This window comes from Triticum aestivum, chromosome 7D, assembly GCF_018294505.1.
Source record: "Triticum aestivum cultivar Chinese Spring chromosome 7D, IWGSC CS RefSeq v2.1, whole genome shotgun sequence".
In the NCBI taxonomy this organism is placed as follows: domain Eukaryota; kingdom Viridiplantae; phylum Streptophyta; class Magnoliopsida; order Poales; family Poaceae; genus Triticum; species Triticum aestivum.
In genome coordinates, this window is record NC_057814.1 from 360,484,661 (window position 1) to 360,511,889 (window position 27,229).

At 44.5% G+C, this 27,229-nt stretch overlaps 1 protein-coding gene across 2 annotated transcripts; it reads left to right on the top strand.

Moving 5' to 3' along the window:
• The first annotated feature begins 308 nt into the window (after positions 1-308).
• LOC123166971 (AP2-like ethylene-responsive transcription factor AIL1) lies at positions 309-3,085 on the top strand. Of its 2 annotated transcripts, none has more exons than XM_044584818.1 (8): positions 309-700; positions 804-886; positions 1,521-1,529; positions 1,614-1,708; positions 1,796-1,869; positions 1,946-1,996; positions 2,183-2,265; positions 2,366-2,685. In XM_044584818.1, the coding sequence occupies exons 1-8, from the start codon at positions 438-440 to the stop codon at positions 2,419-2,421; spliced, it is 714 nt and encodes a 237-aa protein (XP_044440753.1). In that variant the 5' UTR covers positions 309-437; the 3' UTR covers positions 2,422-2,685. The 2 variants fall into 2 exon arrangements, with proteins under 2 accessions (XP_044440753.1, XP_044440751.1); XM_044584816.1 differs by having other exon boundaries at positions 311-700; positions 2,386-3,085.
• Positions 3,086-27,229: the final 24,144 nt, after the last annotated feature.

The following is a 27,229-nucleotide window of genomic DNA, read 5'->3' on the forward strand; positions in this document are numbered from 1 at the left end:
GTTATCGACGTCCAAAAAAAAAAACTTCTCCCGATGCAACGCACGGGCATTTTTGCTATCATACCAAAGTCTCAACTAAATCCAGATGTCTTCATCTATCAATACTTAATATAAAAAACTAAAATATTGATGAATGTAAGGTATATGTCAGGCAATATTAATGTTTATATCTTCAAAAAATATATTAACATTTATATATCTACTAAATGTGTATTCCCTCATTGCAACGCACTGGCTTCGTAAACATGCGCTGATGAGAAGCCGGATGATTATTTAGCTAGCCTAGACACTAGAGGCAGCGAAGCGAATCGGGCGGAAACACAACGACGCAGTCACGCACCGGCTCTTTCCTCCACCCCTCGTAGGGCTAGCTAGGGTTTCTCCGCCCAAATCGTGTAATAATAACCCACTTGAAGATTCGCGCGAAAGCTGCGGCGATGGCCACCACCGTCCAACCCCACTCCCCGGACCCAACAGCCATCACCACCACCCCTGCCCCTCCCCCTCCTCCTTCTCCACCTCGCCAGGAGAACCCGACCGCCGCGGGGGAAGGCGTAGAGATCGCGGCGCTCGATGAGCAGCCTGCCGCCGTCGCCGTCGCCGACAAGGGGAAGACGGCCCCCGGCGGCGGGAAGCTGGTGGCGGAGGCCATGCGCAAGTGCGCGGCGCCCCGGTCGTCGCGCTACCACGGCGTGACGAGGTGGGCAAGCTAGGCAGGACGTTATTACTGTTCATTGGTAGGGCTGGCTGTCCCTGTGTGTTGTTGACTCGATTGTTTGTGTTCGTGTGTATGCTGGGGACAGGCTCAAGTGGAGCGGCAAGTACGAGGCACACCTCTGGGACAACACCAGCCAGGTTGAGGGGCGCAAGCGCAAGGGCAAGCATGGTGCGTAGTTTTGCTGTCCACACTCTAGCCTGCTCATTCAATGATTTTCAGAGCCCAACGAAACTATCTATGGTTTAACTTGGAAATGCTGAGAGGGCACTGATCAGTTATCACTTGCACTCGAATGGAAACACTGGGATGGTTGCAGGATGCACATACTGTGTCTTCTAATTTACAAATCATAATATGTGGCACCATAGTTCGAGTTACTAAAAGCGGACTAGGTCGTAATGCTAATATAGGATGATTGCTGCTCTGGATTAATGAATGTTTGTATGGGAATGCAGGAACAACATCTCTGTTGGATCAGTAAATTGTTTATTGATATTCCTTCTTACTATGACACCTTGAAACCCTTGGTTGATGTAGGATGATAAATTTTGTGCAAGCGCAATAGAGTACACCTTTTTTCTTTCATAATAATAAGAGGAGAAGGGTATTATCAAATGTCTCTATTAAGCTTTTCTCTTCTTTCTGTAGGGATTAGGCATTTGAGAATTCTAGTGCTTTTTGTTATACAATCCAACATTTAATTGTGCACTTCGTATCTTCACTCTCCCTAACTGATTATTTTTTCTTTGGATGTTCTGCATGGGATCGATTTCTACCTTTGGCTGCCATTGTGGTTCTTCAGTGTACTTGGGTAACTTATACTGCCTGCCATCATAGAGTGAGTTTTGATTGAACATAAAAACGGCTCAATTTAATCTTCATTTTGGCATTACAGGAAGCTATGTTACTGAAGAGAATGCTGCAAGGGCACATGACCTTGCAGCCCTGAAATATTGGGGCATAACTCAACCCACCAAACTAAACTTCAATGTATGAAGTGTTTGTTGTTTTGTGTATTCTGAGGAACTGGCATCTTGTTATACAGGAAAATGGAATTAACTTCTAATTGTTCTCCAGATTTCTGATTATGCAAAAGAAATTGAGATCATGAAGAGCATGAATCAAGATGAATTTGTGGCCTACATAAGGAGGTCTGTTATATAGTTGAATATTGCAGGTTTAAAACCCATGTGCTAGTTTTTCAAACTGTTCTTATGATTATTTCAGGCAGAGTAGTTGTTTCTCAAGAGGAACATCGTCATACAGGGGTGTAACAAGGTGCTATTCTATACTCCAGGAATATATATAAAGAATTATCTAGTCTGGTGAAATAAATTTGTAGGATTTTGATCCATCTTGTTTCCTTTTGCAACTGAAAATTTTCTGCTGTATTAAAACTTAAGAATTCTTCATGTTCGGTTCTACAGCAAATTTTAACTTTATCCATTCACTTGGACTAAACAGACGAAAGGATGGTAAATGGCAAGCACGTATTGGTAGGATTGGTGAGAGTAGAGACACTAAAGACATCTATCTTGGGACCTTTGGTGAGTACAGATTTTAGTAACTGATGGCATTAACCTTGTGTTGAAAACTATTTTGAGTGAGAGAATCACTGTGAGTTGAAACTTATTGTGAATGAATAAGGAATTGTGCTTGGTTGGCAGAAACTGAAGTGGAGGCAGCTGAAGCGTATGACCTAGCAGCAATTCAGCTCCGTGGTGTTCATGCTGTGACCAACTTTGATATCAGCAACTACTCCGAAGAAGGTTTGAAGAAACTAGAAGGCTCATCTGAGGTAGTGAACCTGGAGGACCAATCAGAAGTCACTAAGTTAGCTGTGACCAACTTGGATATTAGCAAACACTGCGAAGATGGTTTGAAGAAACTAGATGGCGCATCCCAGGTAGTGAACCTGGAGGGCCAATCAGAAGTCACCAAGTTATCTGTGACTAACTTTGATATTAGCAACTGCTGTGAAGATGGTTTGAAGAAACTAGAAGGCTCATCCGAGGTAGCGAACCTGGAGGACCAATCAGAAGTCACAAAGTTAGCTGGACAATAGATATTAGAATAGCAACATGTAAATTATTTATTTCTTCCTTTTTATCTTTTCTCTGATCGTCAATCTCTCCACCTTTCTCTTTTCTTGATTGATGATGAGAGTGTCTTTTCTTCGTCTGCCTTTCCTGAAACTTTTTTTTCCCAAGGAATTTCCCTTCGCTGGTTGCCAACTCTATTATTTACCAGCTCCAGAGTAGGATCGTGTGATGCTGTACTCTGTATTCTCATGTACACTGATTACAAACCATTGATAGTATTTGTAGACATTACAACACAAAGGAAGTTCATTCTTCTATTTTTGTATATTTGTTTTCATCCTCTAACTCCAGTTTTGAATGCTGGTTTGTTCCACTGTCATCATGAACAGAATACTCCGATATAGTGCATGATAGAAAAAATCACTCTTTGCGCTTCAAATGGGACAGCACTCCAAGGAATCGAAACCCACAAATATTTTTAAATATTGTGGGTATGTCGTATCCAATGCATTTTACATTATAAAAGTTAATAAGTGTGACATACCCATAGACCATATTCCAGAAAATATATACCCATCATATGTGACATACCTAGCAATAATATACCGCAAAAGAATAAACATTTGCCATATTTAAAATATATAAAGATTTATATAACCAGCAAACTAGCAAAACTATCGACAAGCCTAGAAATTAATAAACAACACACAGAATAAAAAAATGATATACGCATCAATTCTTTATACATAGTGGAGAGTATGTGATACGTACGATAAATATCTCTACTACCTACAAGAAACGCAAGGTTCCGTTTCCCCTATTACGTCAAGTTTTCATCCGTCGCTCCCCCGCTTCATCCCATCCCACCTCCTGATTTTTCTTCTTCCTCGCACGGTCACCGATCAAAAAATCTCCCCTGAAAAAATCGTGACTCAATCCCCTACGCCTCCTACGGTCCTACCAGATTTGATTCCTTTTTTACCTCAGCCCGCTCCTTCCTCTACCTGACGCCAAGAGTTCCCCAACGCCAAGAGATTTCACGGGTGTAACTGATTGGAGAGAGAGAGAGATTTTTATGGAAGAGAATCATTTTCATGGAGGAATTTATGGAACGAGAGAGAGAGAGAGAGATTTTAACGGGAGTAATTGGGACAGGGAGCGAGAGATTTGTTAGTGAGGAGATTGCGATGCAACCGAATCTCCCATCCCGCTCGCGCTCGATCCCCCGTCTCTCTCCGCCGTCTTCGTTGTTTGCCGCCGTCAGCGTCGTCCTGCAGGCCACTGCAAGTCTCCCCGGTCATTGTATTCGTCCGTGCTGCGAAAACCCTCGCAGGCATCTCTACAGCTCCCTCCCACGCCGTGACGCCGAGACGGCCTCCAGCCTCGCGCGTGTGGACGCCACTGTACTACACCTTGCTCCTGCGTGCTTCCCTGTGATATCTACCTACCGCGCCTATTATGCTCCGCTATGGCAGCGACGTCCACAGTGCATGGTTCACGCTCTGCACCGACCGCTGCCCTCCCTCGCGATGTGCGTGTGCTGTAAGCTGGTAACCTTTGTTTGATTGTAGTTTCAGTTGCAAGCATGATATACTCGATGAACCTTAGGATGAACATGGCCGTGGGGGCCGTCCCTGCCACCGTAATGATTCTGCATGGTGTGCCGCATGCGGGTCAGTTTGTTGAAATTCCCAATTGGCACCCGTGCCGCATCCATAATGTTCTTGCTCACTCTATTTACCGCACCTATATACTGACATTATTGGAGGATAACACATATTGTACATGAAGCATATGTACTTGCTGCTGGATCAGATAAAATGGGATGTCTAAACTTGGTAGCATGATCAGAGAACATATCAGTCACGAGGTTTTGGTTTCTACTCTCATTGCTAATCGACGTTTCCTTATTTCTTCGCGCTGTATTGTTCAAGTAACCAAGGTCTACTATATCATCGACAATTATGTTTTGTTGTCTATTTTATCTGTGCAAACAACAACATTAATCATTGGTAAGCATGGATGAAATACATGTGCACGGAGTCATGGACCGTCGCCTATGCAGAACTTAGGACGCTCCTAGGCCGCCTCCATGACCCGATGATGAGGTAGGAGGTGAGGGTTATCCTCTACGGCCTCCGTCGGACTCTAGGGGAGAAGAGTGCTTATGGAGGTACAACTTCTACATCTGTGAGTTGTTCCATCATGAATCCTGATGCACTTTTAGTGTAACTATTGTGATGTGGTAAAAATAGAAAGTCATGTATCTATTATGTCTAGATCTCACTTTATTTTTAGGACCTCGTTTGATATTCATGTGTACATAATGCATGCTTAGCATGTAAGCTTTGTACAGTTCAATTGTTGTATTTTCTCATGGAATTATGCCTCTGATCAAGGATCAATTTGGTTGCAAGGGGGTGCGAAGGCATAGGTACATAATCATGTGTTTCGCTGAAGGTAACAATGATGCTAAATGCATCTTGGCTCTAAAATTACATATTATACTCCCATGATAGTTGCTGAAATGACATGAAAAGAAAAGAGTGACATGTTTTTCATAGTTCTGCCTGTTCCAGTTTTTTTGTCCTGGTAAAATGTACAATTACAATATAGAGTCTATGTTGGTGCCTTGGTGGCCCATTATCTTCGAATTCCTTGTGAACTGGAAGTACATTTGTGCACCTAAGTCCTTGGGTGGCCATGGAATTAAGGATTTGATTGCTCATAGCTGAGCTGTTCCCCTAAGATAGCCTTGGTACTAGTGGGATAGCATTCATAGGCCTTGGAAGAAGAGTGATTTATAACAATAAAATTAAGCCCACAATGTTATATACACGAGGGTACAAAAAGTATATATTACATATGGTTAATGTTGAAACAGAGAAATATGTACGTCCCCGTTGCAGCACACGGGCATTGTCCTAGTATCATACAAAAACATGGCTATCTAGTAATTAGGATATAACGTCCATTTTTTTCCGGGGATAGAATATAATGTCCATATGGAAACTTGCACTCAATGTAAAGAAGGTATCATATACCCACAGATGTTGAAGACTTTTAAGAAAATTATAAGGTATCATGTACCCACAGTATGAGACCATACATATGTGGGTATATGTTTTTTCATCGAGCCCAACCTATTCATGTATCTCCATCAGTTCTTTATACATAGTGGAGAGTATGTGATACCTACGATAAATATATCATACGAGTACAAAAAAATGCCTATACAATAATTACGATACAATGTCCATTTTTGTGCCGGGATAGAATATAACGTCCATATGGAAACTTGACTCAATGTAAAAGTTTTAAGGAAGTTCGAAGGTATCATATAGGCACGTATAATGTCCTGGGTACGAACCTACATATGAAGTGGAACGAACGTTCCATACTCACAAATATTTCTTGGGTATATCGATTTTGGCTGTGTAAGTTTGGAGTATGTCACACTTTAATTATAATCTTTATTTCTTAGTATATCATTTCTCTTTATCGTACCTTGGGTATATCATTTTTGGGATGTATATTTCTTTGGTATATAATTTCCATCTACCGTACCTTGGGTATATCAAGCATGTCGTCTCTATTAAGTCATATATATATTTTTTATTTTGGAAAGATTCAAAGGACGATCATGCAAGAGAAGTTATGGATGCATGTATTGTTTGGAAACAAATGCATGCATGCTATTATCACATATGGGAAATCTTGCATGCAGAATTTGATGGGTTTGAGTCCATGAGGCATTAATGAAAAACCAGCCAGGTGCCACAGTGGCGCTAAACTGAGTGAGCACGTAAAATAGCTAATCGTGCGCGCCGGTCGCTAATTTCCTGGCGCATGACTCAACTAGTTTAGCCCCACTTTCCACACCATGCAAACGATGGTAAAACGAAACAAAAAAGAATATAACAAATTTAATTTTTATCACTACCCCACTTCCGCCACGCGCTCTATCTTCGTCCCGTCGCGCTGGCCACTATTTAATGATAGTAAAAATACTAGTGTTTTATGATAATGAATTACTAGGAGTCATGATGCACGTGGTACAACCTGAAACTGAGCTTTCTAAAGGAAGGGGTAATTATGGTAAATGTGTTACGACTCCCTATGTGCTAATTATTACAAGCCACTAGAGCTCCTAATTGCATTAGGCTAATCATAGTGGGAGTAACTTAGCTAGTAACATAGCATATTTCAAGATAAATTTGCTTATATGACATGTATTTAATAAAGAGAGATATGTTTAGAGTAACATAAAATATTACTGTAACATAGCGCTTCTCAAGTGGAGATGAGTCTACAAACTAATAAATGAAACCATCTATGACACTACTACTATGTTATTTTGCATTATGAAGGTAGTAATTTAGACTGGTGTCATATGCATAAAGAGGCCTTCTACACGTACGACAAAGTGTGTACGATTTTCATACGGCAGTCATCAAAAGCCGTTGGATGAATTTCATGGATGGGTGGGATCGCGTCGTACAAAAATCGTACAAGTTTTCATCGTACGCACAGCAATTTCGATGCATAAAACTAGTATAAGTTACTCCCCACTATGACCAGCCTTACTATAGAAAGTTTTCTGCATGCTAATTATCACTACTAGCCACTAGAGCCTTACTATAGAGCATTTCCTATTTGCTAATTACTCCAGTCGCTAGAGCATAGTAATTGCATTACTATAGAGGGTTTATGGTGTTACACCTTCCTTCTTGCCAATTTATACTTACGCTAGGCCCTTAGTAATAGCATTACTATTTGGTATAAATCAATTATTTTAGCAACTAAAATAAAACCAAGATGTAAATGAAAGAAATGTAAAATTAGAAAGGCCCAATCTCAGCATAGCTAGCTACGACCTAAGTACCCATAAAAATATTTTTGGATTAATACTAACTTTTTTTGGTATAATTACTTTCACACAAAATGAGTCTCATAATATAAATCATTTCATTATCATGTTCCCTACACTAATTACGTAACTTGGTTTCAATGTTGCATTCATTGCAAACTTCTAGGATCCATTACCGTGTTCCCATAACTCATTACGGTGCAATTTGTAGGTGCGAAGCCGAGACCATTACTATATTCCGTTAACTCATTACGAGAGTTCCCATCCGGTGAAAGTGGTGGACATGTTTCATCTAATTAGCAGATGACTAGTTGAGTCGGTTGGGGCAAGCGGCCGGAGAGCATGCTATATATATACGGTAGCGCTAAAGTACCTGCGCTCCGACCAAGTCACTCATGCCGCTCAGCCAAACCAGTGATCCTCCCTCCACTTGCTAGTAAAATTCCACGTAAAAATAGTAATGACATTAAATTGGTTACGATCAGCATGTGTATGCGCCCCGCCTCGCATGATTCTCTCTCTCGGCTTGCTAGTAAAATTTCTGGTAAATATCGTAACATAATTAAACATTTTACCATCAACATGCATGCCTCGCCTCACATGACTGCATTAGTAAAATTCCTGATAAACGTAGTAAAATGGTTACTAGGTGCATGCACCCATCCCGCACCACGGCTAATTCATCTAGTAAATTTATTAGTAAATATAGTAATAGAACAAAGATGGTTACTGGCTACATGCTAGTATTACCGCCACATGATCTCAAATTAGTACTACCATGCATAACTTGGTCCTTGTAAAAGTACATCCTCCTATTACCAGATGCCCTTTGCATATTACCCTAGGATCGTTGGGTCAGATTAAGTGCACACATATTGTTTGATGGTAAAAGACTTCTCGGAATGTAGTAAGAATTTTTATGTGATTACACGAGATGACCTTTTCTCTGTGATGTAAGTGTAATCTGTAAACGATTTTTAGCTGCTAAATGCCCTTTTTAAATAGAAATATTGCTCATTGGTGGATTTGCTCTCGGGTCATGATGAAACATGCCTCTGTTGCAATTTTACTGCCTGGGTTGTTTGACCTGAACTTCCCCCAGTGCTAGGTTGAACTTCCGCAAACATTACCCAAAAGGGGCTTGTGATATACTGTTGGAAAGCTATGGACACGAGTATGATGACCCAAGTTAAATCTTTGGCAAAATAAGAGCAGTTTTGAAAACCGTTTTTTCTTCATACAAAAAAGTGAATCGTATTTTCGATCGCATTTCTAAACCGTTTATCAGAATGAGGCAAATAATATGGCGCTGGAAAGCTGCTGCAAAACCGCTTCTTCCACATGTTGAAAGTTTTCCCTAATTTTCTATGGTTAAAGAGTAATTAGGAAAATCGTAAAATTTCGCAAACCGAACAGCTGAGTTTGTATTTTCGATGTCACTTCTAAACGGCTAATCCAATTGAATAAAATGACATGGCATTTGAAAGCTTATGAAAGTGCGCTACTTTTCCATTTTGAAAGTTTTTTCTTATTTTGAACGGTTTAAATGTAATTTAGAAAACGGTGCAAGTTCCACCGAGTTCGTATTTTCGAGCTAATTTTTGAACCGTATGTTCGAATGCAGCAAATGATATGGCGTTGGAAAGCTTGAGGAAATGTGAAACTTTTTGGTACATATCGTTTCTCCCAATTCCTTACGGTTTTAAGTCAATATTAAAAATGGCTAAAAATGTTTTTTGGCTGTAATTTCTACAGACTTTATTGGAATGGGGCAAATAATATATCGTTGAAAAGCTACGGAAAATGCGATTTTTTTCCATGTAAATGGTTTTCTCTGGTTCCTAGCCATTTTCAAGTAATTTTGAAAACAATGAGATCATGCGTTCTGCCTTTATCGCGAAAAAGATTCTTCGAAAATGCACCGCGTGAAGAATTTGAACTTCTCAGCGTGTCTACTTGAACTTCACTCTGTTTCCCATGTGCTTTTTTTGCTCGTAGCTCTTCATCCACTCATCAGAATTGAGCAAGTGATATACTGATTGAAAGCTGCTATAAATACGCAACTTTCCGTGTTGATCATTTTTCCATACTCGCGACGATTTTAAAAGTTTTTCATCTGAAATTCATTCAGTGTAGTAGCTGAACATCCTGCTGTTTTCATGTTGAACTTCTGTGACGTATTTTTGTTTGTAATTTTCTCATCCATTCGTCAGTGTTACACAAATGATATTCCTTTTGTACAAACCTCTCTCACAATAATTTTTTTAACTCTCTCCGACCGAGGACTTGAACTTATAACAACAACAAAATTGGACCTTTCCTTTTAATTCAATTTTCTCATATTAACACACACCATGTAGTACATGAACTTTTTCCATTTTTATAATTCGAATTTTTTATTTTATTTTTGAAATCAAATTGCTCCCAAATAATAACTAAACTTATTTGTGGATTGAGAGAATTATTTTAAAACGCAAAAAACAATTTCTTTTTTGTGTTTTCGAACATGGAAGTAGAAGGTGAACCTCTCTCGCAAGAATTTTGAACTTCCCCGGAAAGAGCACTTGAACTTCTTTCAAAAAACCTTTTTAGCTTTTATTTTTCTATACTTTTATTCTCACCTGAAATGCATTCCTTGCAGTACTTGAACTTCTCGTTGTTATCGCTTTGAACTTCTGTCCAATTTTTGTGTATACGTCGAATTACACGCAATTGAAGGTCAGACGTCATTTTTTGCCATTTTAAAACATGTAATTGGAGGTCGGACGTCTCGTAATATAAATTTTGAACCATGCACGAAGGTGCACGTGCTTCTTGCAACAAATCTGATTTTTTTTATATACTTTGAACTTCTCTGTTATTTTAATTTCAACTTCTTAGTCATATTTTTAGAAAAGAAATATGTTTTTAAATAAGCATCAAACATTTTTTTTGTAAATTGAACTTCATAGTTTTCTTTTTCTTAGAATTGTTATTATAATTTGAGTTTCCCGTATACATCGAACTACTCCTCTATTTTAATTTGAACTTTGTCATTTTTATATTATTTAGTAACAAGGAAAATCTGAGTTTTTTTAATAAATATCGAACTTCTCTATTTTGTAATTTGGACTTCTTGGTTTTTTTAGTAAAGAAATATACTAGTTTTGTAATAAATATTTGGACCGTCCGTTATTTAAATTTGAACTCTAGAGTTTTTTAATTTTAGCAACAATGAATGTAGTTTTATGATTTTTGAACTTCTCTATTTTTAAAATTCAAACTTCTTGTTTTTTATTTTTAGAGATGGTGAGATATCCGCTTCTAAGTGCTCTTTTATTTTAGAACTACTCTATTATTTTCCTTTTTTAAACTTCCTATGATCTTCTTGCCAGCGGATTTTGATTTTCCGACTTTTATACATCGAAATACCGTGTTATTTTATTTTGAACTTCTTATTCCGAATTTTGTATAATCATCGAACTGATCCTCGTTTTTAATTTGGACTTCTTGGTTTTATTTATTTTAGTAATGGTAAAAATAATAGTTTTTATTAAACATTCAATTTTTTTGTTATTTTAATTTGAACTTCTTTGTTTATTCTTATAGTAAAGCGCAAATATCTGATTTTCTCGTAAAAAAATGAATTGTTCCATTTTTTAATTTGAACTTCTTGGGATTATTTCAAATAAATTTGTATGTTTTTTAAAAATTGGACCTCTATGTTTTTTTGGAAACTGGAAAAATCCAATTTTTATATATTTCAAACTGCTTCACTTTAATTTGTATTTCTTGATTTTATTTTTATGAAGGAAAATATGAGGGTTTTTTAAACATTAAATTGATCCATTTTTTAATTTGGACTGTTTATTTTTTATTCTTAAGTACAGACAAAATCCAAGTTATAAATTTCAAACAACTCCGCTTTTTAAATTGAACTTCTTTGTCTTATTCTTTATTAACGAGGAATTGAGTTTTTTATATAGATTGCACTACTCCGTTTTTTAAATTTGAACGTCTTGGTTTTATTCTCTAGTATCGAGGAAAATCCATTTTTTATTCATTTTAACTGCTTTGTTTCTTTAATTCGGACTTCTTGGTGTTATTCATTTAACGGGAAATGTCATAGTTTCATAATAAACTGGGATTTGTTGTTTGTTAAAAAACATTCATCAAACTTCTATAGTTGTTGTCTTTGAACTTTCTAAAAAATTGTACCATAACAACATCCAGGTGCAAAACCAGCAAAATAGTAGGTGCAAGAAGAGGTGAGCTGCAATTGTGTCATTGTACCTACAAATTTCCTGTGTTTAGCAACATAGTTTGTTCCTAAAATAGCACGCCGCCTAGTAGACAACAAGGAAAGTCAGGTAGCATGATGCTACTTGAAAGAAGCAGCAACAAGTCCAAGGCTCAAACAAATTAACTCCCTCACTCATTGCCACCAAACCTCAGTACCACAACACCTCATATATTAATGCCACATAAATCAAAATAAAATACACGCTCAAGTCAGGAACACTGCATTCAGACAGGTTTATACATACGCAGAAATAAATTGCATCAAAGCCACCGTCAAGATATAAAAATTATTTATAGCAATCCGGAAAACTGCATATGCTCGGGCTTACTTTACATCCACCACAACATCTTGTGTTCTTAGTTGTGAATACATATTTGTTCACATTTTCACACAACACAAGACCATTTTTTAACCAAATGAGCATGAACAAGATAGTGACTTACAAGACAAAGAAGAAATTGAACAAAATACATTTTGTGATGCGGAGCATCCCATGGTCATCCCCATGGACACTACCTCGACTATCCAAGCTCCAAGTGGACCCATGACAAGAGCAAGAGCTCGTGCTATTCAATCCGAGGTGAAATCACTCCTACTTGAGCTTTTCCCTCTTTCGAGTGAGACATGGCTACTGCCTAAGTCCGAGACGCTATGTGTGATTAGGTACAACGCACAAGCCATGGAGCCGAGAGCTGAAGAAGAAGAGACAGGCGCCAACTCTCTGTCCAGCCCGGAACTTCCGGCCCCCGGAACCTCCGGCCGACCCGGAGCTTCCGGCCTCCGACGACCCCGACCAGCCCGGGCGTGCCAACTCTCTGGTTAGCCCGGAACCAGCCCGGAACCCGGCCCGGACCTTCCGGCCCCCCGGACGCCAGCCCAGCTCCTCCCGTGCCAACTCTCTGGTTAGGCCGGACCCTCCCCGGAACCTGGCCCGGAACCTCCGGCGCCCGGAACTTCCGGCCCTGCCTGCGCGTAGTGACTTGGGCCGAGGCCCGTGTACCCTTTCGCCCCCGAGACTATATATACTCTTCTCTTACCTACGTTTTAGGGTTAGCGTTGTGATAGCTCATACATGAGATAGGGCCTCGGTCATCCATCCGGATCTACTCCTCCAAGAGAGACCGTCACCTCTTCGGAGAAGATCCACTTGGATTCAAGACCCCTAACGGGAAGACCTTCAAGACCTCCTCACGGAGAAGATCGTGCCACTTCTATCGTTCCTTGTTGATCGTTGATCTTGTATCTCTTTTGTGTTTCGAGAATCTAGCACATGAGTGACCGGATCTTGTTGGTTTGAGTGTTTCCCCTCGTTCCCCCTCGTGATTTCTCTTGTGTTTTCCCCTTGTGTTCCTCATGTTCTTCGCAGGATCCGCTCCTTGCGTGAAAGCTCGGCCTTAGGGTTTTCCACCCTACATCATCTTGGTATCATGAGCCACATTGATCACGATTTCGGAGCCTCCCTCTTTGTTTTCTAGCCTAATTTTGTTGTGATTCGTCCCAATTTTGAAAATCCCCACAAAAATAGCCCTCCCAAATTTTTTATGATTTGTTGGTGTGATGAAGTTTTCTTGGATTTGATCCTGAATTTTGTGTGTGGCACGTAGATCTTGCTTCCCCACCCTTCCATCCTCCTAAATTTTTTCTTTTTCCCCTTGGATTTGGGTTTTTCCCGAAGTTTTTCCGCCCAAATCCGCGATCCCAAACTTCCTGTTCTAGCAGAATCGCGACACCCGGAACTTCCGGCCCCGCCCGGAACCTCCGGACCCCGGACCTTCCGTCTTGCCCGGACCTTCCGGCCTAGACAGAAAGTTCGCGCATCTTCGACGACTTCCGCTACTTCGACAAACTCCGACTACGGTGCAACGGCGTCTTAACCAATGTACTGAAGACCGTGCACTACAACATCGACAACAATCACATCATTTTGACACTCTCAACCGTAAGCAACAACGGTAACCTCGACGACACGTTGTCTACTTCTTGCCATTGCATTGATAACCCCATAGCCTTCCTTTTGCGTCGCTTACCAATCGAGACTAGCCTTTGAGTATTGACGGAAACATCACTTGCGCACATTAGTCATCATACTTCCCATTGCATACATACCATATCATCTTGGTACTTATCTTGGTATCGTCGTTTGTGTCACAAAGTTTTCATCGCATACACAATTGCTATCTTGGTTCGTGAAGTTTTGCATGAGAAAAGAGCTCAAAAGAGAAAGAGCCAAACAAGCTTTTAAGCAAAAAGAGGAAAGATAAGCAAAGAGCTTCTAAGCAAGAACCATAGCATCAGACTACATTAAGATTGTCATACTCGATCATCTTGGATCCTATCATAGAAATACCATACATATAGCGTACTTGGGATAGAAGTCATTGCATTTTGCTTAGTAGGTTGTGCACAAGTTCGTATCCGCCTATTGTGCAATCGTGCTAGCATCTCTCTAGAGTTGTGCAACAAGAGCATTTTTGTGGATTCCACATTTTGGCTCATTCTTGGTTGCATGACCCCATTTATCTATCCGTGTGTGTGTTTCTGTGTACCATATCTTGCTATTGGTCTACTTGTTGCATTGCAAATTTGCAAATCTTTTCCAACATTATTAAGTCTCACTAACAATTGCATCAATTTTGTGCCACCATCCTAATCGAGCTCCATTATAAGCTTTATTTGTGTAGGTGTGAGAACCGACAAGAATTGGTACCAATTGTGCTATTTCCTTGTCACACATTTGAGTGATCATTGATCCATCTTCAACATCGGTCAAGGTACATTTGGTATAAGTTCTTCTCCTTCTCCCACTCACATATTTGATTGGAATGATGGATAGGCCAAGTACTTCTACCAACCCACTATTCATCGAGCAAGATGACGACATGTCTTCCTATGTCACAAAGAGCCACCTCTTTGGTGCACAACGAGCTTTGCATCAAGAGCAACAAGCAATGGGCGACTATCGACCATCTCGCCACCGACTTACGCCTCTTCGAGCAACATACAAGAGACTACTTTGACAACAAGCTCGACGAACAAAAAACAAGAGAGCAATGCAAGAATGGACGAGATTCGTGCCTTGTTGGTCAACCACTCTTCTACCTCTTCGTCCTACTCAAGATGGAGCCGCTCGAGTCGACACTCCGACGACACCATCTCCGGCTCAAGTACTCCGACATCGAACACTCTTCGTCGTACCATGCGTCAAGATCGTCAAGCAAACCGCAATCCCCTATACGACACCGATCATCAAGAGAAACTTCGAGCGCAAGATCATCGACATCGTCAAAACCAAGCTACATTCGCGCAAGCACAAGAACGACAACGTCTACGCCAACAAGAGGAAGAACGAGCGAGACAACACCAAGACGAGCAAGATGCCGAGGCACAACGTCAAGAACAACTATGCCGAGAAGCTCGAGCACTTGAAGCACTAAGTGCCCTCCGACATACAAATCGTGCCATTGCCAACCGTGATGCGGAGCATCCCAAGGCCATCCCCATGGACCTACCATCGTCTCACCAAGTGCCTAGTGGACCCATGACTCGAGCACGTGCAAGAGCTCTCGAAACCGAGGTGACATCTCTCCTCTCACAATTCCACTTCGATGCACATGAGACGTGGCTACTACCTCAAACGGAGACATCGTGCATACTCAGGTATCAAGGAGTTAGCCAAGGAGACGCTAAGGAGCAAGGAGAATCCGAAGAGGAATTTAGACATGAAGACGGAGAAGAAGAAGAAGAAGGGCAAAGTCAGCAGAAGCCCGGACGATCCGGACCGCCGTCCGGACAATCCGGCTAACTCGCCCAAGGACACCCGAAGCTTCACCCTAAAGCCGGATCATCCGGACCCAGCCCCGGATCATCCGGCCACACCCGGACGTCCGGACTAGGACCAGGACATCCGGACCTCCCGCGGCGCCTACGACACGGCCGAATCATCCGGACGCCGACCCGGATCATCCGGACTCCCGAAGCCCGGATCATTCGGACCAACACCCGGATCATCCGGACCGTGCTTGCGAGCATGATGTTGGGCCGAGGCCCATGTACCCCTTCGCCCCCAACTTCTATATATACTACTCCACCACCTCTTTCTAGGGTTAGCATTGGTTTAGCTCATATGTGAGGATAGCTTTTGCTCATCCATACGGATCATCTCCTCGAGAGAGACCGCGGACCCTCTACGGAGAAGATCCCCTTGGATTCAAGACCCCCTCTTGGGTGGCCCCCATCAAGACCTCCTTACGGAGAAGAACCGGTTACCCTTTGTATCGTCCGTTGTTGACTTTGGATCGTGTGTCCGCACTTGTGTTTCGAGGATATAGCATATGTGTGACTATATCTTGTTGGTTTAGTGATTTATCTTGTGTTTTCCCTCGTTTCCCCCTCGTGTTCTTCGTGTTCTTGGACGAGATCCGCTCCTTTCGTGAAAGATCGGCCGTTTAGGGTTCCACCCTACATCATCTTGGTATCGTGAGCCACGTTGATCACGATTTCGGAGCCTCCCCTCTTCGTTTTCTAGCTTGATTTTGTTGTTTTTTGTCCTAATCCGAAAATACCCACAAAAATAGCCCCAATTTTTTTTCTTGTGATTTGTGAGTTTTGATGAAGTTTTGTTGGTTTTGATCCATGAATTTGTTGTGTTGCAAGTGGATCTTACCTTCCCCCACCATCTCCACCTCGCAATCCATCCAAAATCCGTGAAATCATCGAATTTGACCCCGTTTTCGAGTTCATCCCGAGCCATCCCCGAGCGCAGTTGACCCGCCCGGATCATCCGGCTTCCCACCCGGATCATCCAGCTTCCTCTGCCGAAACTGCATTTTCTGCAGTGCTTACCCACCGGCACCTACGCCTCCGCATACCCCCCTTCGACCACCACCACCTAACTTCCGCAAACCCAAACCCTACAACCACTTGACCGCTACCAACTCCGACACTTTTTGCCGCATTTGGTTTTGAGAATTTGAGTTGTGGCTCACCGTTTCCTAACGTGTTTCGGCTACTTAGGGATGGTTCGACATCAACATCACCACCGCTCATCTTCACCAAGGTCTACTACGAACGGCTACACCATTGCGGTATCAACCTCACCTTGGTATCATCTTGGTATCGTGATATCATCATACTCTCTTGCATTTGCATTGATAACCCCATAGCCTTACTTTCGTGTCACTTACCCATCGAGACTAGCCTTTGAGTATTGTCGGCAACGTGACTTGTGCACATTAGTGATCATACTTCCCTTAGCATACATACGATATCATTGTGGTGCATATCTTGGTATCATCTCTTGTGTCACAAGGTTGTCATAAGCATACACAATTGCTATCTTGGTTCGTCAAGCATTTCATGAGAAAAGAGCTCAAAAGAGAAAGATCCAACCAAGCTTTTAAGCCAAGAGAAAAGATAAGCAAAGAGCTTATAAGCAAGAACCATAACATCATACTACATTAAGTTTGTCATATCCGATCATCTTGGATCATACCATCGGAACACCATACTTAGAGCATACTTGGGATAGAAGTCGTTGCATTTTTGCTTAGTAGGTTGTGCACAAGTCTCGTATCTGCCTATTGTGCAATCGTGCTAGTGTCTCTCTAGTGTTGTGCAACAAGAGCATTTTAGTGGATTCCATATTTTGGCTCATTCCTTGGTTGCACGACCCCATTTATCTTTCCGTGTGTTGTGTTTCCGTGTAACACATATTGCTATTGGTCTACTTGTTGCATTTGTGAATCTCTCCCAACATTATTGAATCTTGCTTACTTTCACATCAAATTTTGTGCCACCATCCTAACCAAGCTCCACCATAAGCTTTTACTTGTGTAGGTGTGAGAAACCGACAAGAATTGGTACCAATTGTGATATTTCCTTGTTACACATTGAGTGATCATTGATCCATCTTCAACATCGGTCAAGGTACATTTGGTATTGGTTCTTCTCTTTCTCTTCTCCCACTCACATATATTTGTTTGGAATGATGGATAGGCCAAGTACCTCTACAAACCCACTCTTCCTTGAGCAAGACGACAATCCGAACAACTACATCACCAAGCTACACCTATTTGGAACACAACGAGCTTTGCATGAAGAGCAACTAGCAATGAGCGACCGCATCGACAAGCTCGCCACCGACTTGAGAATCTCCGAGCAACGTACAAGAGACTACTTCGACAACAAGCTCGACGAACACAAGCACGATAATGAAGCAAGAATGGACGAGATTCATGCCTTGTTGGTCAACCGCTCTTCTACCACTTCGTCCTACTCAAGAAGGAGCCGCTCGAGTCGACACTCCGACGACTTTATATCTGGCTCAAGTACCCCGACATCGAACACTCTTCGTCGTGCCGCACGTCAAGATCGTCAAGCCAACCGCAATCCTCTACACGACACCGACTCTCAAGAGCGTCGACAACGTCAAAACCAAGCTGCATTCACGCAAGCACAAGAACGGCAACGCCAACGACAACAAGAACAAGAGGAGCGTGCACGACAACACCAAGATGCACAAGATGCCGAGGCACAACGTCAAGAACAACAACTACGTGAAGCTCAAGCACTTGAGGCGGAACGTGCCCTTCGAGATTCAAGTCACGCCATAGCCACGTGCAACCGGCAAGCTCGTGCGCAACAAGAAGCGCTTCGCGATGAAACTCAAGAGAGGATTTTCCAAGCACGTGTGCATCGACAAGCTCCTCCTCAAGATCGACAAGCTCCTCCTCAAGCTCGACAAGTGTAACGCCCGGATAATTAGGCTACAGTAAAACTCTCCTAATGATGCCATGTCATCTCTGTTACTATTTCTAATCAAGTGTTAGTTCAAAACATTTCAAATTCAAAAATGAATTAGTGACAAACACCCAAAGTTTTCAAAAGTTGAAACAAAATGTTCGGACAGTGCCAAATATGGCATAGGTAATTATGGTGTAGAAGACACAATTTTATAAAATACTTAAATGCCCTAAATTAAATAAAACAGAAAAGGAAAGGAAATAAAAGAAAAGAAAATACAAAAGCAGAAGACAAAAGAAAAAAAGAGAAAAGGACCCCCACTAGACCAAACGGCCCAGCTCACAGCTAGGCCGGCCCACCTGGCCCATCCGGCCGACCCAGCCCGTTCCCCCGGTCGCTCCCTCTCCTTACCTGTTCCCCCGACCAGGGTCGGAACAGGGGCGCGTCCCCGCCCGACCGCCTCGCCGGCACCGACGCCGGGAGGGGATAAAGCGCCACGCCCTCGCCTCCTCGATCCCATCTCCCACTCACCCCCGCTCTCCCTCTCGGCCCCTGCGCCTCCCCTCCCCTTAGATCCACCTCGCCACTTCTCCTTCCCCTTCGCACCCGAGCGCCACCGCCGCCATGGCTCCGGCCTAGCTACGGCCACCGTGCCCACCTCGCCGCCCCACTGTGTCTCCAAGGGCCGTCGTTGTCTGCTGCTTCGACTGGTGCACCCCGTTGGAGTTCGGAGCCACCGCAACGCCCACGACGCCGCCGTCTTCCTCCTCTGCTCCGACGAGCTTCGCCGCCGAATCCGCTGCACCGAACCCTCCCCGAGCCCATTTGAGCACAACTACAGGGCCCGGTGAGCATTCATCGTCTTTCCCCCTCTCTCCCCGCACGTTTCCGTCGCCGTAGTGGTCGCATTGGAGATGCCCGAACGCTCCGCCGCGGATCTCGTCGCCGGCGAGACTCCGGTGACCAAATGGTCACGGGCCAGTGCCGGTTGCACTCACCGCGCCCCGTAGATCCTCCCCAGCCTCTCCATTTGTTCGCTAGCCTCACGTAGCTCCGATCTTCTCAAGCTCCCGTACCGTCGCCGCCCACGCTCGTCGCCGGCAGCTGTCCGGTGACCCTTTGGTCCCGGGCTCATGCTGTTGTGCTCGCGCGCGCACGTAGGCCTCGCCCCGCCCTTTCGTTTGCCCAATAGCGCGCCGCATCGCCGTTGCCGTTGCTCGCCCGAAACACCCCACCGTCGGCGACGTCGTACTGCTCGTCTCCGGCCACCGCAGCCCGCGAAACCACCACCAACCGACGCGTCGTTGTCTTGCCGTTCTAACGCGCCCGGTCGTGATCAAAATGATGCCCTGTGGGCGATTTCCGACAATGCCCGAGGACGCGCCGCCGCGAACGAGCTCGCCGGCGTGATTCCGACGAGTCGCCGGCCGTCACTGAGCCGGCCTGACGCGTGGGCCCCCTTGTGTCACTGGCGGGTGGGCCCCGTTGACCTATTGACTTGGTCAGCGCTAACGTGGCTCCCCTATGTCTATGACATGCGGGCCCCACGCCATAAACGAATAAAAATAAATAGATAAATTGCTAATTAATTTAATTAATTAATTAAAACCTTAATCTCTCACTAACTACTGGGCCCCACCCGCTAATTAACCCATTTAGTTAGTCTAAACCCCCCTGTTAGTGCCCTGACAATGACATGTGGGTCCCTCTGGACCCACCTGTCTAGTTTGACTGGTCAACCGACCAGTTGACCTGTTGACGTCACCCTGATGTCGTGCTTACGTCATCATTTACTATTCTGGATAATTCAAATTTAAATAAATAATTAAAATCAGAAAATGATTAAAACTTTAGAAAATCATATAAAATAATCCGTAACTCGGATGAAAATACTTTGTACACGAATGTTGCTCAGAACGACGAGACGAATCCGGATACGCAGCCAGTTCGTCCGCCACACATTCCTAGCATAGCAAACTCGCAACTTTCCCCCTCCGGTTCATCTGTCCGAAAACGCGAAACACCGGGAATACTTTCCCGGATGTTTCCCTCCTTCGCCGGTATCACCTACTACTGCGTTAGGGCACACCTAGCAACGCTCATTGTCATGTCATGCATTTGTTTGCATTATATTTATTGTTTCTTCCCCCTCTTCTCTCGCTAGACACCGAGACCGACGCCGCTGCTACCTAGTACGACTACAGTGTTGACGACCCCTCCTTCTCGGCTGAGCTTCCAGGCAAGCCCCCCCTTGATCACCAGATATCGCCTATCCTTCTCTCTACTGCTTGCATTAGAGTAGTGTAGCATGTTACCGCTTTCCGTTAATCCTATCCTGATGCGTAGCCTGTCCTTGCTACTGCTGTTGTTACCTTTACCTGCAATCCTACATGCTTAGTATAGGATGCTAGTATTCCATCTGTGGCCCTACATTCTTGTCTGTATGCCATGCTATACTATCGGGCCGTGATCACTCGGGAGGTGATCACGGGTATATACTTATATACATACTATATGATACCTGTGGTGACTAAAGTCGGGTTGGCTCGTAGAGTACCCGTGAGTGGATCCTTGTGGCGGAGCGACAGGGCACGTTGAGACCACCTAGGCGAGAGGTGGGCCTGGCCTTGGTCGGCATTCGCGATTACTTGATAATAACACGATTAATGAGATCTTGGTATTTGATCTGAGTTGGGTCGTTGACCTTATACACATTAACCGCCACGTGGGACAAGATATGGGCAACCGGCGTCGTGGTATCAGCCGAAGCCTTCGTGACGTCAGCGACTGAGCGGCGCGCGCCGGATTGGACTGGAACGCCTTCTCTTGTATTAGGGAGGCTAGGTCTGCTTCTGGCCGCGTTCACAACGTGCAGGTGTGCAATGGGCGATGGGCCCAGACCCCTGCGCGCATAGGATTTAGACCGGCGTGCTGACCTCTCTGTTGTGCCTAGGTGGGGCTGCGACGTGTTGATCTTTCGAGGCCGGGCATGACCCAGGAAAGTGTGTCCGGCCAAAGGGGATCGAGCGTGTCGGGTAATGTGGTGCACCCTACAGGGAAGTTTATCTATTCGAATAGCCGTGATCTTCGGTAATAGGATGACTTGGAGTTGTACCTTGACCTTTTGACAACTAGAACCGGATACTTAATAAAACACACCCTTCCAAGTGCCAGATACAACCCGGTGATCGCTCTCTAATAGGGCGACAAGGAGAGGATCGCCGGGTAGGAGTATGCTATACGATGCTACTTGGTGAACTTACCATCTACTCTCTTCTACATGCTGCAAGATGGAGGCTGCCGGAAGCATAGTCTTCGATAGGATTAGCTATCCCCCTCTTATTCTGGCATTCTGCAGTTCAGTCCACCGATATTGCCCCTTTACATAGATACCCATGCATAAGTAGTGTAGATCCTTGCTTGCGAGTACTTTGGATGAGTACTCACGGTTGCTTTTCTCCCCCTTTCCCCCCTTTCTTTTATTCCTGGTTGTCGCAACCAGATGCTGGAGCCCAGGAGCCAGACGCCACCGTCGACGATGACTCCTACTACACCGGAGGTGCCTACTACTACGTGCAGGCCGCTGACGACGACCAGGAGTAGTTTAGGAGGATCCTAGGCAGGAGGCCTACGCCTCTTTCGATCTGTATCCCAGTTTGTGCTAGCCTTCTTAAGGCAAACTTGTTTAATTTATGTCTGTACTCAGATATTGTTGCTTCCGCTGACTCGCCTATGATCGAGCACTTGTATTCGAGCCCTCGAGGCCCCTGGCTTGTATTATGATGCTTGTATGACTTATTTTATTTTTAGAGTTGTGTTGTGATATCTTCCCGTGAGTGCCTGATCTTGATCGTACACGTTTGCGTGTATGATTAGTGTACGATTGAATCGGGGGCGTCACAAGTTGGTATCAGAGCCGACTGCCTGTAGGAATCCCCCTTCCACACTCCTTGACCGAAGTCGAGTCTAGACATTGCAAAACTTTTTAACTAACATGGCTGTGTGCCTTACGGGCCCACGTCGCCATTTGGATGGTATTAGGATCTTTTACTCCTCGACCTCTATTCTGGGACTCTGAACTCTCTTCTACTCGGGTTAAATGAATTTACTAACTCTAACATTAGGATCCCGTGACCACATTCACCCCAAAGTTGGATAAGCCATATTTATTCCTTAGAATAGTATTTTGAACAATTCCCACACTATCATTTGACTCCTTTGAAACATCTTTGCTTTCAGATGGAACCCATGAGGCAGGTCATGCGCCACACGACGGCCATTGGTGCCTCGGGATCACCTACTGTGCTAGCTGAGATGATGACCTATCTGGGTTATCGCTGGCACCCTGAGTACACCGTCTTCGAGGAGTACCAGGACTTTAACCAGGAGCAGTACCGTGCCGTCATCCACCTCTACTCTCGGGAGTATGACTCCACTACTGTGTTGCACACCGCTCATGGTGTTGGAGTGACCATCGATATGGCAGTTCACGATGCTGCTTATGCTGCTCTGACATGTCTTCGTGGAGAGTATCGGGAGTTGGACACATCCCCTTTCAGGCACATTGCTATCGCATCCGATGTTGGTGCGGAGGGATACTACACTACTGCCTACTCCACTGTCACCCGCGAGCCCTTCTACCATCAGAACCTGGTTCTGCATGCTGATGGGCTGGATAGAGCTAACCGAGCTCTTCGCCACGAGTTGTACACCACCCATCAGCACCTTTACCGTGCTTTGATGCTGTTGCACCCCTTTGTCCGATCTAGAGAGCTGCCGCATTCTGCGATCTACCCAGCTAGGACCGTGATGCCCCACGGTGTCGGTTGGCCAGATGTGGGAGGCTACTCTCCCGCACTTGGTCCTCTTCTGCCACCTGAGCGTCGGGTTCTGCACCAGAGTATCCGCAGACCCCAGGTTGCTGACGTGGAGTTCCCGATGCGACACTACCAGCTTTCAGGCTACACCTACCTCCACAGTTCCTCTTGGGACTGATGTAGTCTTGCTTATTAGTATTAGATGCATTCGCCGCGAGCCTGCGTGCTGCCTATGATGTCTTTAGTCTATGTACTGAACTCTGTGTACCGAACTCTATGCATGATCCCTTTTGTAAGATATGCTGACTACTATGTAGTATCTATCGTTCTCCTTTCATTATGCATGTTTCATCATGAATGATTCTTGTCCTTGCAAATTTCTCAATGTTGAACTACCCCTGTTATATATTAGCAGGATGGTTAGACCAGGTGGTCGTGGTCGTGGTGGCCATGCCCCACCACCGCCTGAGTACATGGCTGGTATGATCCAACAGTTCAAACTGAATTGACAGTTTATGGAAAATATGATGGCACAGTTCCCTCGCCCCAATATGAACCAGCACCCAGCCTAAGTGACTCTGCAGGATTTCATGCGCCTCAACCCAACTGTGTACCGTAGCTCAACTCAGCCTCTGGATGCTGATGACTGGCTTCGTGACATCACCTATGAAATGGAGTCTGCTGATGTAGCCCCTGCCAGCTATGTCACCTTTGCTTCCTTCTTCCTGAAGGGACCCGCAGCTCAATTGTGGGACAGCCACAGGCGTACTCTGCCAGCTGGAACAATCATCACCTGGCCAGACTTCCAAGCTGCTTTCCGTGCCCGCTTCATTCCTCAGGGAGTCATGGACCGGAAGAAGCATGAGTTCCGCAACCTCACCCAGGGCAACAAAACTGTCAAAGCTTATCAGCGGGAGTTTCTGGACTTGTCCCGCTATGCTGAAGAGGACATTGCAACTGATGCTCATAGACAGGAGAAGTTCCGTGACGGCCTTCAAGCTGACATCAAGCTCGCACTTCTAGTGCATGACTTTGCTGATTTCGCAACCTTGGTGAACAAGGCTATCAATGTCGAAAATGGTCTGCAGGAACACCAGAGCTCTCACAGGCGCAACCGTGACACGGGCTCATCTTCGGGCCCGCCCTCGCAGAAGCATAAGATATGGATTCCCAACAGCATGTACCAGCCAACTGCACCTGCCCCAAGGCAGTCTTATGCTGCAGTGCGTCTGCCTCCCCCACCATCTAGGCAGCCAAGACTTCCAGCACCACCACCCCGAGCTCCTGCTCCCGCTCCCAATAATGGTATATGCTTCAGGTGTGATCAACCAGGACACCGTGCTAGGGAATGCAACCAGAACCAGAACCAGAATCAACTGGCCCTTCCAGCAATTGGCCGTGGAAGCAACCAGCCCCGCAACAACAATGCCAAGTCTTATGGTCGTGTTCATGCCAACCACGTTGATCTGAATGAAGCTCAAGACCAGCCTGCTACTTTGATGGGTACACTCCTCATAAATTTAGTACCAGCATCCGTTTTATTTGATACAGGTGCATCGCATTCATTCATGTCAGAAGATTTTGCATACAAGCACGACGTTAAATGTGAGGAGATGAACACCTCGGTAGTGGTCAAAACCCCCGTGGGACAATGTCAAACCTCCATGGTTGGCATCGATGTCCCCGTGGAAATCGAAGGGCTGGAATTCTATGCCTCTCCCATTATCCTGAAGTCGTCTAACATCGACCTCATTTTGGGGATGGATTGGTTGAAAGCGCATACTGCTTCTATAGTTTGCGCCACTAAGACCGTCCATCTACTACACCCTTCAGATGAAATAGTTACTTACCAAGCTCATCTGGTGCAAAATGCCGAGGCACGGCTTTATGCATTGAATGCGTTGAACGCTGCACCCCTTGAGGGCATTGAAAACATTCATGTCGTTCACAAATTCCAAGACGTCTTTCCTGAAGAACTTCCACGGATTCCCCCTGCTAGAGCTGTCGAATTCATCATCGACTTGAAACCAGGCACCACTCCTATAGCCAAACGACCCTACAAGATGCCGCTGCATGAACTCATTGAGCTTAAGGAGGAAATCGACAAATCTCTTTGCAAAGGTTTCATTCGCCCAAGTTGCTCTCCTTGGGGAGCACCTTCTCTCTTTGTCAAGAAGAAGGATGGGACAAACCGATTGGTCCAAGATTACCGTCCTATTAACAAAGCTACCATTCAAAATAAATATCCTCTTCCTCGAATCAATGATCTGTATGATCAACTGGCTGGTTCATTAGTGTTCTCTAAACTCGACTTGAGGTTGAGTTACCACCAGATCCGTGTTTGTGAAGATGATATCCCAAAGACCGCCTTCGTGACTCGATATGGTTCATACGAGTACACCGTCATGTCTTTCGGCTTAACCAATGCTCCAGCCACCTTCTCTCGCCTGATGAACTATATATTCATGGAATACCTCGACAAGTTCGTCGTGGTTTATCTGGATGATATCCTTGTATTTTCCAAGAACGAAGAAGAACATGCTGAACATCTTCGTCTTGTGCCGGAAAATCTACGAGAGCATCAACTATATGCCAAGTTCTCCAAATGTGAATTCTGGCTACCCGAAGTAACCTATCTTGGGCATGTCATCTCTAAAGATGGTATTGCCGTCAACCCTGAACGAGTCCAGGCTATTCTTGATTGGACTCCTCCAAAGGACGTTAAGCAAGTCCGAAGTTTTCTCGGACTCGCCAGCTATTGCCGTTGATTCGTCGAGAACTTCTCCAAGATCGCCAGGCCTCTGACTAACCTGTTGCATAAGGGCGTCAAGTTCCAATGGACAGACAAATGTCAGGAAAGTTTTCAGGCACTCAAAGACAAGTTGACTTCTGCTCCAGTGCTTGCTCCACCTGATACTAAGGACTTCGTCATTTACTGTGACGCTTCCCGTCAAGGATTAGGCTGTGTCCTAATGCAAGACCGCAAAGTGATTGCTTATGCCTCTCGCCAATTGCGCCCTCACGAAGAGAACTACCCAGTTCACGACCTCGAGCTTGCTGCTGTCATTCATGCACTGAAGTTGTGGCGACATTACCTTCTTGGTAATCGTTGCGAGATCTTCACTGACCACCAAAGTCCGAAATATCTCTTTACTCAGCCAGACCTAAACCTTCATCAGCAGAAATGGATGGAGATTGTTGCAGACTTTGACTTGGGTATTTCCTATACACTAGGCAAGGCTAATGTAATGGCTGATGCCTTGAGCCGAAAGTCTTACTGCAACCACCTCCAGGTTCACAAAGTTTAGCCCTCACTTGTTGAAGAATTCAGAAAGCTGAACCTCCATATTGTTCCTCCTGGTGCACTCGCTCCCCTCCCAAAGATTTCCCCAAATTGAACCTCCATGTTGTTCCTGAGGGTTCTCTCAATACCCTGGTTGCGAAACCAGATCTTGTGGACACCATCCAATGGATACAGAAATGTGACGATGAAGTGGAGAGGATTAAACGTTATCTCGCAGAAGGAGAGCCCTCATTCTTCACTGTTGATGACGCTGGCACTTTGTTCTTCAAAGGTCTAGTGGTTCCGAGTAAGAGGAAAAACCTGGATCTGACTCCAAAGGTTATGAAAGAAGCTCATGATACGCCTATGTCTATCCATCTGGTAGTACAAAGATGTACCAAGACATCCGTCAGAGATTCTGGTGGTCAAATATGAAGCAAGACATTGCTCGTTATGTTGCTGAGTGTGACGTTTGC